The following is a 13382-nucleotide window of genomic DNA, read 5'->3' as shown; positions in this document are numbered from 1 at the left end:
ACTCCTCTGGTCTAATGTAGTGCACTACTTTTAACCAGGACTCCTCTGGTCTAATGTAGTGCACTACTTTTTAACCAGGACTCCTCTGGTCTAATGTAGTGCACTACTTTTTAACCAGGACTCTGGTCTAATGTAGTGCACTACTTTTTAACCAGGACTCCTCTGGTCTAATGTAGTGCACTACTTTTTAACCAGGACTCCTCTGGTCTAATGTAGTGCACTACTTTTAACCAGGACTCTGGTCTAATGTAGTGCACTACTTTTTAACCAGGACTCTGGTCTAATGTAGTGCACTACTTTTTAACCAGGACTCTGGTCTAATGTAGTGCACTATAAAGGGAATAGGGTGTCATTTGGGACGAATGCGAGGATTCCTACTATTCTGACCAGTGAGGGGCGTTAGGTTCACCTCACCTGGGCCACTAGGAGGGAGGAGATTACACCTTTACTAGGCCCAAGGTGAACTCCCCTCGAGGCATTCATGAGCAGGTTTGACCGAAGTTTATTCCCTTGTGTGGGATCTGACCGTTACATTCAATCAGCGGTCCTTCAGAAGTGTTCTGCTTCCAGACACACGGCTCGGAACGCGTCAACGAAGGGTCAATTATGTACAAGTTGGTTTTTAATGACTGCTGGAATAAAATGTTTTTTTTGTAAAAATGTACCCGAGTCTGTTTTTCCCTTTAGAAATGTGCTACTTAGGTTTCCCCAAGTCACATCACATCCCTGCTAAAACACACACGCTGCAGCGTTCTCATTGACTATATTTTGTTATTCCAAGTCCTGGCTCGTCTGGCTAAATCAAGGAGAACCAGTCCACGAATGTGTGAATATCAAACTGATCCCAGGACACTTTGATGTGTGCAGTCAGCTAACCGTGGAAGGTCCCCCCCCGGCCCGCCGTGTGCAGTAGGATAACTGGAATGTTTGAAAAGCCACAAATAGAACTGGGGGTCGTCTGTATCAAGTGTCTCAGAGGAGGAGCGCTGACCTGGGATCAGGTCACCCCCATATCTACGTAATCTTCACTGATCTAAAACTGATCCTAGACTTTCCTACTGAGCTGCCTGATAAATACAGACCCCCCCCCTGATGTGACATGTTATTCTACATGTCGTAGGAATGTTCTAAAACGATATATTTCTACATTCCAAAGCATTGTCCTGCTGAACCCAGCCCAGAGTGAACGGTCATGTTCTAGACTAGAGCATCAAAACAGGACGTATCGCGGGTAAATTGTGACCGAATCACCGTACAAATAATAATCTGAGTAGTTATTTACGATGCACGGTGATTTGTAGATCCAGTCAGTCGACTTGGCCTTTAAAAAAGCCGGCTGCCGCACCGAACGCACCCCAATGTTTATCCACACGGTACGGTCCCAACAGATCCCATTAGAGCAGGAGAGAAGGGGTTTCCCAACCCTCTGCTCAGGGACCACCACAACGTTTCACACATTTGCTGTAGCCCTGCCACTGGTACAATGAGTCGTTGGTTTTTATTAGTGGACCAGTGGAATAGTGTGTCCTGGTTCAGGGATAAACCGATGTGTGAGACATCTGGTGGTTCCCCGAGGAGATGGAAGGGGAAGTACTGTGTTAGAGTGAAAGCAGATGGCACAAGACAGTGGTATTTCCGGCCGTTAAAGCCCATTTATTTCACAACTAGTGTCAACGAGTCCTTTACAATTGTGTGAGAGAGCGAGGTGGGAGAGTAACGTCGCAGGACATCTGATAGAAGTCACCACGCACACAGCGGGCCAAGCCAGCATGGTTCCATCCATCCATCCATCCATGGTAGGCAGGAGAGGCCCTGTCCAACGACCGTCAGTTTACAAACAGGGCGTCTCCCTCGGGACGCCACACAGACCAGATGTGGGGACGAAGAGGAGAGGAGAGGGGGGGAGAAGGTTGGGGCCAAAAAAATAAAAACCTGATCAAAGAAAGGCGAGTCTGTTTCCAGGTGTTGGGAGCGATACAGACAAGGGGTTGGGTCAGTTCTGTCCGTGATCAGGGGGCGACGGTAGCTATGGTAACAAGCAGGCAGGGTTGGGTCAGTCTGTCCGTGATCAGGGGCGGCGGTAGCTATGGTAACAAGCAGACACGCTCCCTCCGATCCCAGGCACTTCTGTTAGGATGTCCAGATGGTTTACTGCATAGGAGGAGAAAGGAGACACTGTTACACATGGAGATGGAAAGAGGTCAGAGGAGAGACTATCACAGAGAGACAGTAGTCCACTAGAAAAGGGGAATGGGGTGCCATTTGGGACTCTGTCAGTCAGAGGTCTGTTAAAACACCTCCATGTGTTCCTCTTCTCTATCCGTACTGCCACTCAGCCAGGCAGTCGGGGAAAGTGAAGGGAAGATTTACTTTAGCATCCAATTGCAAACCCAGAAGTCACGGTGGAGGAACTTCAGGTCTATCAGATGGATGCATGGGCTCTGTGTTTAGTGTGTGGTGTGACTGGTGTCTCAAATAGCACCCTAGTCCCTATATATAGTGCACTACAGCACCCTAGTCCCTATATATAGTGTACTACAGCACCATAGTCCCTATAGATAGTGCACTACAGCACCCTAGTCCCTATATATAGTGCACTACAGCACCCTAGTCCCTATATATAGTGCACTACAGCACCCTAGTCCCTATATATAGTGCACTACAGCACCCTAGCCCCTATATATAGTGCACTACAGCACCCTAGTCCCTATATATAGTGCACTACAGCACCCTACATATAGTGCACTACAGCACCCTACTCCCTATATATAGTGCACTACAGCACCCTACTCCCTATATAGTGCACTACAGCACCCTAGTCCCTATATATAGTGCACTACAGCACCCTACTCCCTATATATAGTGCACTACAGCACCCTACTCCCTATATAGTGCACTACAGCACCCTACTCCCTATATACAGTGGGGAAAAAAAGTATTTAGTCAGCCACCAATTGTGCAAGTTCTCCCACTTAAAAAGATGAGAGAGGCCTGTAATTTTCATCATAGGTACACGTCAACTATGACAGACAAATTGAGAAAAGAAAATCCAGAAAATCACATTGTAGGATTTTTAATGAATTTATTTGCAAATTATGGTGGAAAATAAGTATTTGGTCACCTACAAACAAGCAAGATTTCTGGCTCTCACAGACCTGTAACTTCTTATTTAAGAGGCTCCTCTGTCCTCCACTCGTTACCTGTATTAATGGCACCTGTTTGAACTTGTTATCAGTATAAAAGACACCTGTCCACAACCTCAAACAGTCACACTCCAAACTCCACTATGGCCAAGACCAAAGAGCTGTCAAAGGACACCAGAAACAAAATTGTAGACCTGCACCAGGCTGGGAAGACTGAATCTGCAATAGGTAAGCAGCTTGGTTTGAAGAAATCAACTGTGGGAGCAATTATTAGGAAATGGAAGACATACAAGACCACTGATAATCTCCCTCGATCTGGGGCTCCACGCAAGATCTCACCCCGTAGGGTCAAAATGATCACAAGAACGGTGAGCAAAAATCCCAGAACCACACGGGGGGACCTAGTGAATGACCTGCAGAGAGCTGGGACCAAAGTAACAAAGCCTACCATCAGTAACACACTATGCCGCCAGGGACTCAAATCCTGCAGTGCAAGACGTGTCCGCCTGCTTAAGCCAGTACATGTCCAGGCCTGTCTGAAGTTTGCTAGAGTGCATCCAGAAGAGGATTGGGAGAATGTCATATGGTCAGATGAAACCAAAATATAACTTTTTGGTAAAAACTCAACTCGTCGTGTTTGGAGGACAAAGAATGCTGAGTTGCATCCAAAGAACACCATACCTACTGTGAAGCATGGGGGTGGAAACATCATGCTTTGGGGCTGTTTTCTGCAAAGGGACCAGGACGACTGATCCGTGTAAAGGAAAGAATGAATGGGGCCATGTATCGTGAGATTTTGAGTGAAAACCTCCTTCCATCAGCAAGGGCATTGAAGATGAAACGTGGCTGGGTCTTTCAGCATGACAATGATCCCAAACACACCGCCCGGGCAACGAAGGAGTGGCTTCGTAAGAAGCATTTCAAGGTCCTGGGTCTCCAGATCTCAACCCCATAGAAAATCTTTGGAGGGAGTTGAAAGTCCGTGTTGCCCAGCGACAGCCCCAAAACATCACTGCTCTAGAGGAGATCTGCATGGAGGAATGGGCCAAAATACCAGCAACAGTGTGTGAAAACCTTGTGAAGACTTACAGAAAACGTTTGACCTGTGTCATTGCCAACAAAGGGTATATAACAAAGTATTGAGAAACTTTAGTTATTGACCAAATACTTATTTTCCACCATAATTTGCAAATAAATTCATTAAAAATCCTACAATGTGATTTTCTGAATTTTTTTTCTCATTTTGTCTGTCATAGTTGACGTGTACCTATGATGAAAATTACAGGCCTCTCCATCTTTTTAAGTGGGAGAACTTGCACAATTGGTGGCTGACTAAATACTTTTTTTCCCCACTGTATAGTGCACTACAGCACCCTACTTCCTATATATAGTGCACTACAGCACCCTACTCCCTATATATAGTGCACTACAGCACCCTAGTCCCTATATATAGTGCACTACAGCACCCTAGTCCCTATATATAGTGCACTACAGCACCCTACTCCCCTATATATAGTGACTACAGCACCCTAGTCCCTATATATAGTGCACTACAGCACCCTAGTCCCTATATATAGTGCACTACTTTTGACCACAGCACTCTGGTGTGCCATTTGAGACACAAAGTGATTCAAAAACATTCTGACCATTGAAGATAGAATGAATAGAACAGAACATCCCCGGTTCTACACGACAGATAATCCCCGGTTCTACACGACAGATTATCCCCGGTTCTACACGGCAGATAATCCCCGGTTCTACACGGCAGATAATCCCCGGTTCTACACAACCCATTTCTATCTGAACTCATTATATACCCCTGACTAAGCACCCTGGCTCTCTGCCTGCCTAGTGACTGGGGCTGGGCGTTAAATGCCTCATGACAATGAAATGGCAACAGGCCGACGCCCACAGAAACAGCCACGTCAGTCGGAGGGGAGGAATGTACAGGGTGTGGCACGTATGTTGAACATCAAGGGAAGGGATCATGGGGGGTTGAATGTTGGAGCAGTGTCTTTACACTTAGCTTTAAGGGAAGGGATCATGGGGGGTTGAATGTTGGAGCAGTGTCTTTACACTTAGCTTTAAGGGAAGGGATCATGGGGGGGTTGAATGTTGGAGCAGTGTCTTTACACTTAGCTTTAAGGGAAGGGATCATGGGGGGTTGAATGTTGGAGCAGTGTCTTTACACTTCGCTTTAAGGGAAGGGATCATGGGGGGTTGAATGTTGGAGCAGTGTCTTTACACTTAGCTTTAAGGGAAGGGATCATGGGGGGTTGAATGTTGGAGCAGTGTCTTTACACTTAGCTTTAAGGGAAGGGATCATGGGGGGTTGAATGTTGGAGCAGTGTCTTTACACTTAGCTTTAAGGGAAGGGATCATGGGGGGGTTGAATGTTGGAGCAGTGTCTTTACACTTAGCTTTAAGGGAAGGGATCATGGGGGGGTTGAATGTTGGAGCAGTGTCTTTACACTTAGCTTTAAGGGAAGGGATCATGGGGGGGTTGAATGTTGGAGCAGTGTCTTTACACTTAGCTTTAAGGGAAGGGATCATGGGGGGTTGAATGTTGGAGCAGTGTCTTTACACTTAGCTTTAAGGGAAGGGATCATGGGGGGTTGAATGTTGGAGCAGTGTCTTTACCCTTAGCTTTAAGGGAAGGGATCATGGGGGTTGAATGTTGGAGCAGTGTCTTTACACTTAGCTTTAAGGGAAGGGATCATGGGGGTTGAATGTTGGAGCAGTGTCTTTACACTTAGCTTTAAGGGAAGGGATCATGGGGGGTTGAATGTTGAGCAGTGTCTTTACACTTAGCTTTAAGGGAAGGGATCATGGGGGGTTGAATGTTGGAGCAGTGTCTTTACACTTAGCTTTAAGGGAAGGGATCGGGGGGTTGAATGTTGGAGCAGTGTCTTTACACTTAGCTTTAAGGGAAGGGATCATGGGGGTTGAATGTTGGAGCAGTGTCTTTACACTTAGCTTTAAGGGAAGGGATCATGGGGGGGTTGAATGTTGGAGCAGTGTCTTTACACTTAGCTTTAAGGGAAGGGATCATGGGGGTTGAATGTTGGAGCAGTGTCTTTACACTTAGCTTTAAGGGAAGGGATCATGGGGGTTGAATGTTGGAGCAGTGTCTTTACACTTAGCTTTAAGGGAAGGGATCATGGGGGGTTGAATGTTGGAGCAGTGTCTTTACACTTAGCTTTAAGGGAAGGGATCTGGGGGGGTTGAATGTTGGAGCAGTGTCTTTACACTTAGCTTTAAGGGAAGGGATCATGGGGGTTGAATGTTGGAGCAGTGTCTTTACACTTAGCTTTAAGGGAAGGGATCATGGGGGGTTGAATGTTGGAGCAGTGTCTTTACACTTAGCTTTAAGGGAAGGGATCATGGGGGTTGAATGTTGGAGCAGTGTCTTTACACTTAGCTTTAAGGGAAGGGATCATGGGGGGTTGAATGTTGGAGCAGTGTCTTTACACTTAGCTTTAAGGGAAGGGATCATGGGGGGTTGAATGTTGGAGCAGTGTCTTTACACTTAGCTTTAAGGGAAGGGATCATGGGGGGTTGAATGTTGGAGCAGTGTCTTTACACTTCAGCTTTAAGGGAAGGGATCATGGGGGGTTGAATGTTGGAGCAGTGTCTTTACACTTAGCTTTAAGGGAAGGGATCATGGGGAGGTTGAATGTTGGAGCAGTGTCTTTACACTTAGCTTTAAGGGAAGGGATCATGGGGGGTTGAATGTTGGAGCAGTGTCTTTACACTTAGCTTTAAGGGAAGGGATCATGGGGGGTTGAATGTTGGAGCAGTGTCTTTACACTTAGCTTTAAGGGAAGGGATCATGGGGGGTTGAATGTTGGAGCAGTGTCTTTACACTTAGCTTTAAGGGAAGGGATCATGGGGGGTTGAATGTTGGAGCAGTGTCTTTATACTTAGCTTTAAGGGAAGGGATCATGGGGGGTTGAATGTTGGAGCAGTGTCTTTATACTTAGCTTTAAAGGAAGGGATCATGGGGGGGTTGAATGTTGGAGCAGTGTCTTTACACTTAGCTTTAAAGGGAAGGGATCATGGGGTTGAATGTTGGAGCAGTGTCTTTACACTTAGCTTTAAGGGAAGGGATCATGGGGGGTTGAATGTTGGAGCAGTGTCTTTACACTTAGCTTTAAGGGAAGGGATCATGGGGGGTTGAATGTTGGAGCAGTGTCTTTACACTTAGCTTTAAGGGAAGGGATCATGGGGGTTGAATGTTGGAGCAGTGTCTTTACCCTTAGCTTTAAGGGGAAGGGATCATGGGGGGTTGAATGTTGGAGCAGTGTCTTTACACTTAGCTTTAAGGGAAGGGATCATGGGGGGTTGAATGTTGGAGCAGTGTCTTTACACTTAGCTTTAAGGGAAGGGATCATGGGGGTTGAATGTTGGAGCAGTGTCTTTACACTTAGCTTTAAGGGAAGGATCATGGGGGTTGAATGTTGAGCAGTGTCTTTACACTTAGCTTTAAGGGAAGGGATCATGGGGGTTGAATGTTGAGCAGTGTCTTTACCCTTAGCTTTAAGGGAAGGGATCATGGGGGGGTTGAATGTTGGAGCAGTGTCTTTACACTTAGCTTTAAGGGAAGGGATCATGGGGGTTGAATGTTGGAGCAGTGTCTTTACACTTAGCTTTAAGGGAGGGATCATGGGGGTTGAATGTTGGAGCAGTGTCTTTACACTTAGCTTTAAGGGAAGGGATCATGGGGGTTGAATGTTGGAGCAGTGTCTTTACACTTAGAACTTTTCATTTACACAACTTTTCTCAAATCAAAAAAAATCAATCAACTTGAACCCAAACAAGCACTAGAAACAGCTATAGAAAGTGTAACTATGGGCCCTGGTCAAAAGTAGTGTACTATATAGGGAATAGGGTGTCATAGGGCTCTGGTCTAAAGTAGTGCACTATAGGGAATAGGGTGTCATAGGGCTCTGGTCTAAAGTAGTGCACTATATAGGGAATAGGGTGTCATAGGGCTCTGGTCTAAAGTAGTGAACTATATAGGGAATAGGGTGTCATAGGGCTCTGGTCTAAAGTAGTGCACTATAGAGGGAATAGGGTGTCATAGGGCTCTGGTCTAAAGTAGTGCACTATATAGGGAATAGGGGTGTCATAGGGCTCTGGTCTAAAGTAGTGTACTATATAGGGAATAGGGTGTCATATGGCTCTGGTCTAAAGTAGTGCACTATATAGGGAATAGGGTGTCATAGGGCTCTAGTCTAAAGTAGTGCACTATATAGGGAATAGGGTGTCATAGGGCTCTGGTCTAAAGTAGTGTACTATATAGGAATAGGGTGTCATAGGGCTCGGCTAAAGTAGTGTACTATATAGGGAATAGGGTGTCATAGGGCTCTGGTCTAAAGTAGTGCACTTATATAGGGAATAGGGTGTCATAGGGCTCTGGTCTAAAGTAGTGCACTATATAGGGAATAGGTGTCATAGGGCTCTGGTCTAAAGTAGTGACTATATAGGGAATAGGGTGTCATAGGGCTCTGGTCTAAAGTAGTGAACTATATAGGGAATAGGGTGCCACTTGGGACATTTCTTATGTGAATTCAGCGGGTACTGTCAACTGTCACTCCATCACCTATAGAGAACCAGACAGAATCCTCCAACTTACGTATTTCTCGATCTCGATACCGTCTCTTGAAGAAGAGGAAGAAAGGCGTGACTCCATCCTCACGGTAATCTAGCAGGCCGATGGCTCCGTCACAGTTCATTGACTCACCGGTGAAGAACTGTAGGAGGAGCAGGCCACGTGTTGAAGAGGGGCATACAAGGAGACAATGTTCACTTATAGTTTCATACAATGGAGGAAGATGAGCTGCATTCTTTTGGAGCCAAACCACACACATCGCCCCCCCCCATCCAAAATTCAAAGTGTAGGCCACTGACTGGACAACGTACTCAGGTAAAAACAGATGTTAGTTTCATAGGTCACAGCCTCTAAAGGTGTCCTAAGATTGTCATCACTGTACGTTCCAGTAAGCCACTTCACTTCAACTCATTAACCCAATATAAATTTACATTTACGTCATTTAGCAGACGCTCTTATCCAGAGCGACTTACAGTTAGTGAATACATTTTTTATTTTGTTTTATACTGGCCCCCCGTGGGAATCGAACCCACAACCCTGGCGTTGCAAACGCCATGCTCTATCAACTGAGCTACATCCCTGCCGGCCATTCCCTCCCTACCCTGGACGACGCGGCCCAACGCGCCGTCGCCCCATGGGTCTCCCGTCGCGCCGGCTGCGACAGAGCCTGGATTCGAACCAGGATCTCTAGTGGCACAGCTAAACGAGTGTCCATAACATACACAGCACGGGCCACGGTTGCATTCCAAACGGCACCCTGTTCAGCGCACCAAATAACGGACCCTGGACTGGTGTGGTGCACCGCGCAGTGAAAAAGGGTTGCCATGTGGGACCCAGCCCCACGAGTTAGGCGTTCCTCTCACCTGGTATTTACCCCACGAGTTAGGCGTTCCTCTCACCTGGTATTTATCGAGGTTCCCCAGGATCATCTTAACAGCTGCCGGAGCTCCAGCCACGAAGGCCTGTACCCTCTTGGAATCCTGCTCCTCCAGCTTCGCCTTGACTCTGGGGGACGACACATTTCGACATTACATTTTAGTCATTTAGCAGACGCTCTAACCAGAGCGACTTACAGGAGCAATTAGGGTCAAGTGCCTGCTCAAGGGCACATTCGCTATTTAGCAGACGCCTTAGCCAGAGCGACTCACAAATTGGACGTTCACCCCTATAGCCAGTGGGATAACCACTTTACAATTTGGGGGGGTTAGAAGGATTACTTTATCCTATCCCAGGTATTCCTTAAAGAGGTGGGGTTTCAAATGTCTCCGGAAGGTGGTGAGTGACTCCGCTGTCCGCTGACTCCGCTGACACGCCGACATTACATTCACAACGCTCCCATTGGGCTGCCTGATACTCCCAGAAAACACTCACTGCTTGTGAACTGTTCATTACATTTTTTTTGCACCAATTTTTTTTACCAGGTAAGTTGACTGAGAACACAGTCTCATTGACAGCAACGACCTGGGGAATAATAATATAATAATATAATAACATAATAACATGCCATTTAGCAGACGCTTTTATCCAAAGTGACTTACAGTCATGTGTGCAAACATTTCTTTTTACGTATGGGGTGGTCCCGGGGATCGAACCCACTACCCTGGCGTTACAAGTGCCATGCTCTACCAATTGAGCTACAGAGGAGTGGAATGGTTACAGGGGGGGAGGGGGGGACGGACGAATGAGCCAATTGGAAGAGTACTGCTCCAAATCCCCTCCCAGTTGTTTAACAGGTATTTACACCCACAAGGGAACACCTTCCCTATTCAATCCCAGACGCCATAGCAGGGCGAGCAGAAAGCGCAGGGACATTTGATGTAGCTAGCATCACAGTTACTAAAACCCTGGGTGTCACCAGAGAGAGGTGGTTTAGCCCCATTTCTGTGACCCCTTCAGGCTTTAGATTAGAAGACAAGACACTTACGCCTTCATGTATCCCTTGATATAGCTCTGGTAGGCCTTCTTGTTGTAGGCGGAGGTCTCCTGCAGTTTGCTGTTGAGCACAATGTCAACTCCACTGACTGTGGACGCTTCACTGCCCTCGTCTCCTCCCTCTGCAGAGGCGTTGGCGCCGATCAAAGCACCGTCGACGTCCTCCGATCTGGAAGTGAGCTGGAAGGGAGGCGAGATGGGGGGTTGGGGGGTTATGGTTAGGCTAGCAGGCTACAACGGTAGATGGGGGTTGGGGGGTTATGGTTAGGCTAGCAGGCTACAACGGCAGATGGGGGTTGGGGGGGTTATGGTTAGGCTAGCAGGCTACAACGGTAGATGGGGGTTGGGGGTTATGGTTAGGCTAGCAGGCTACAACGGTAGATGGGGGTTGGGGGGTTATGGTTAGGCTAGCAGGCTACAACGGTAGATGGGGGTTGGGGGGTTATGGTTAGGCTAGCAGGCTACAACGGTAGATGGGGGTTGGGGGGTTATGGTTAGGCTAGCAGGCTACAACGGTATCAACACGTCATCCTAGCTAGCTAGTAGATCCGTTTACCCGAGCCGAAGTTGCCAAACATGTTTCATACCCCTCCAGCATTTTCAGTTAGTGAAATGGATGAATAGCTAGCCAAGTTGCTAACAGTTAAGGAAGGTAACTGTATTGAAACGGTAAAGTAGTGGACGTTAGCTAAACGTACCTTCCCCTGTACTTCGTACAGCATGCCGTCGCAGGCCTCCGTGATTTTGTAGACCTCGGTGAATAGCTCATCTCCTGAAAATACAGAATGATTAGCCAACGCACCCCCAAACATGGTAGCTAGCCTACTAGTTAACACAATAGTTAGCTAAATCACCATCAGCTGTTTACATTGGAAACAGGGCAGTTAGTAGCTAGTTCTCTAACTAGCCAGTTAACGCTAGCTAGTTAGCCAAATGCCGGTAGGCCTCGCTAACCAGCTGGTAAATGCTAACTCCGGCAAGCCTAACAATCTATTGATTTTTACTCCGTTATACAGTACTCATAAAATATACTTGGATCGATCGCCGTGTAGAATACCATGGAGGACTACGACGAAGTTTAAAAAGTATTTTCCACCACATCGTTGGCACGAAAGGCCTTAGAACTTCCGGTAGGCCACAATAAACACACTACAAAATGCAGACCAAAAAAAAAGAAGTGATTTTTATGAAATAATGACAACGGAGTACTGATAATATAAACGTTAGTTTACCGGTGATGATATCCTTGTAGATGATCATTTTGTTGGATTGTAGATGTGACGTTCAAGGGGAAGATGGTTTTGGATCCCTACCCGTCTCAGGACTCGTAAGAAAAGGACAGAAAAACAGCGGTTCCCCAATGTAGATAGCAGCGGTACTAGTGACGTCATGCAGAAGGGTTCTGCTAATATGGGTCACAGGTGCCCCCTTGAGGACATTTAGCGCGGTGCCGCTTCTCCGGGTGCGTTCCAACCCTGCCCATGTCTTTTTTTCTTTAGTCTCAGGTTTTACCAGAGAGGAGTATGGCGGGGGTTAACGTTGTGTTGGCCACTCCCCAGTCAGGGTTGTAAAGCCATGAGTTCAAGCTAATCAAATCGAAGTTTATTTTAGGATACAGCGTAGTGTAAAGCTACACAATACAATGAAAAGCCTACTCACAGTAAAGCTCTCCTCTCAGACAGTGCAGTGATCTTAAGCTATTTGTATTTACATTAGAATATAGTCTACCAATAGCTACTGTATACCACGTAGTCGTAGGCCCTATTAGACTATAGTCTACCAATAGCTACTGTATACCACGTAGTCGTAGGCCTATTAGACTATAGTCTACCAATAGCTACTGTATACCACGTTAGTCGTAGCCTATTAGACTATAGTCTACCAATAGCTACTGTATACCACGTAGTCGTAGGCCTATTAGACTATAGTCTACCAATAGCTACTGTATACCACGTAGTCGTAGGCCTATTAGACTATAGTCTACCAATAGCTACTGTATACCACGTAGTCGTAGGCCTATTAGACTATAGTCTACCAATAGCTACTGTATACCACGTAGTCGTAGACCTATTAGACTATAGTCTACCAATATCTACTGTATACCACGTAGTCGTAGGGCCCTATTAGACTATAGTCTACCAATAGCTACTGTATACCACGTAGTCGTAGGCCTATTAGACTATACTCTACCAATATCTACTGTAACCACGTAGTCGTAGGCCTATTAGACTATAGTCTACCAATATCTACTGTATACCGCGTAGTCGTAGGCCTATTAGACTATAGTCTACCAATATCTACTGTATACCACGTAGTCGTGGGCCTATAGACTATACTCTACCAATATCTACTGTATACCACGTAGTCGTAGGCCTATTAGACTATAGTCTACCAATATCTACTGTATACCACGTAGTCGTAGGCGCCTATTAGACTATAGTCTACCAATAGCTACTGTATACCACGTAGTCGTAGGCCTATTAGACTATAGTCTACCAATAGCTACTGTATACCACGTGAGTCGTAGGCCTATTAGCTTCTACCAATAGCTACTGTATACCACGTAGTCGTAGGTCCTATTAGACTATAGCCTACCAATAGCTACTGTATACCACGTAGTCGTAGGCCTATTAGACTATAGTCTACCAATAGCTACTGTATACCACGTAGTCGTAGGCCCTATTAGACTATAG

General features: G+C 46.3%; 1 protein-coding gene and 2 non-coding genes across 3 annotated transcripts; all 3 read right to left on the bottom strand.

Annotated features, from left to right (window-relative positions):
* Positions 1–1629: 1629 nt before the first annotated feature.
* On the bottom strand, positions 1630–12039 carry LOC121558795 (translationally-controlled tumor protein homolog). Its single transcript, XM_045218190.1, has 6 exons — positions 11922–12039; positions 11388–11461; positions 10682–10869; positions 9657–9762; positions 8782–8899; positions 1630–2151 (listed from the first exon to the last, which is right to left on the bottom strand). Exons 1-6 carry the CDS (start codon positions 11947–11949, stop codon positions 2069–2071), a joined length of 597 nt encoding a protein of 198 aa, XP_045074125.1. The 5' UTR covers positions 11950–12039; the 3' UTR covers positions 1630–2068.
* Positions 2300–2436, bottom strand: LOC123487044. The gene has a single exon (XR_006659596.1). It is a non-coding gene; the product is annotated as a small nucleolar RNA SNORA31 (small nucleolar RNA).
* LOC121558800 lies at positions 9064–9139 on the bottom strand. The gene has a single exon (XR_006659595.1). It is a non-coding gene; the product is annotated as a small nucleolar RNA SNORD58 (small nucleolar RNA).
* Positions 12040–13382: the final 1343 nt, after the last annotated feature.

This window comes from Coregonus clupeaformis, unplaced genomic scaffold (assembly GCF_020615455.1).
Source record: "Coregonus clupeaformis isolate EN_2021a unplaced genomic scaffold, ASM2061545v1 scaf1427, whole genome shotgun sequence".
Lineage (NCBI taxonomy): Eukaryota > Metazoa > Chordata > Actinopteri > Salmoniformes > Salmonidae > Coregonus > Coregonus clupeaformis.
Note: the sequence above shows the minus strand (reverse complement) of the source record. Positions and strands in the feature narration are given on the sequence as shown.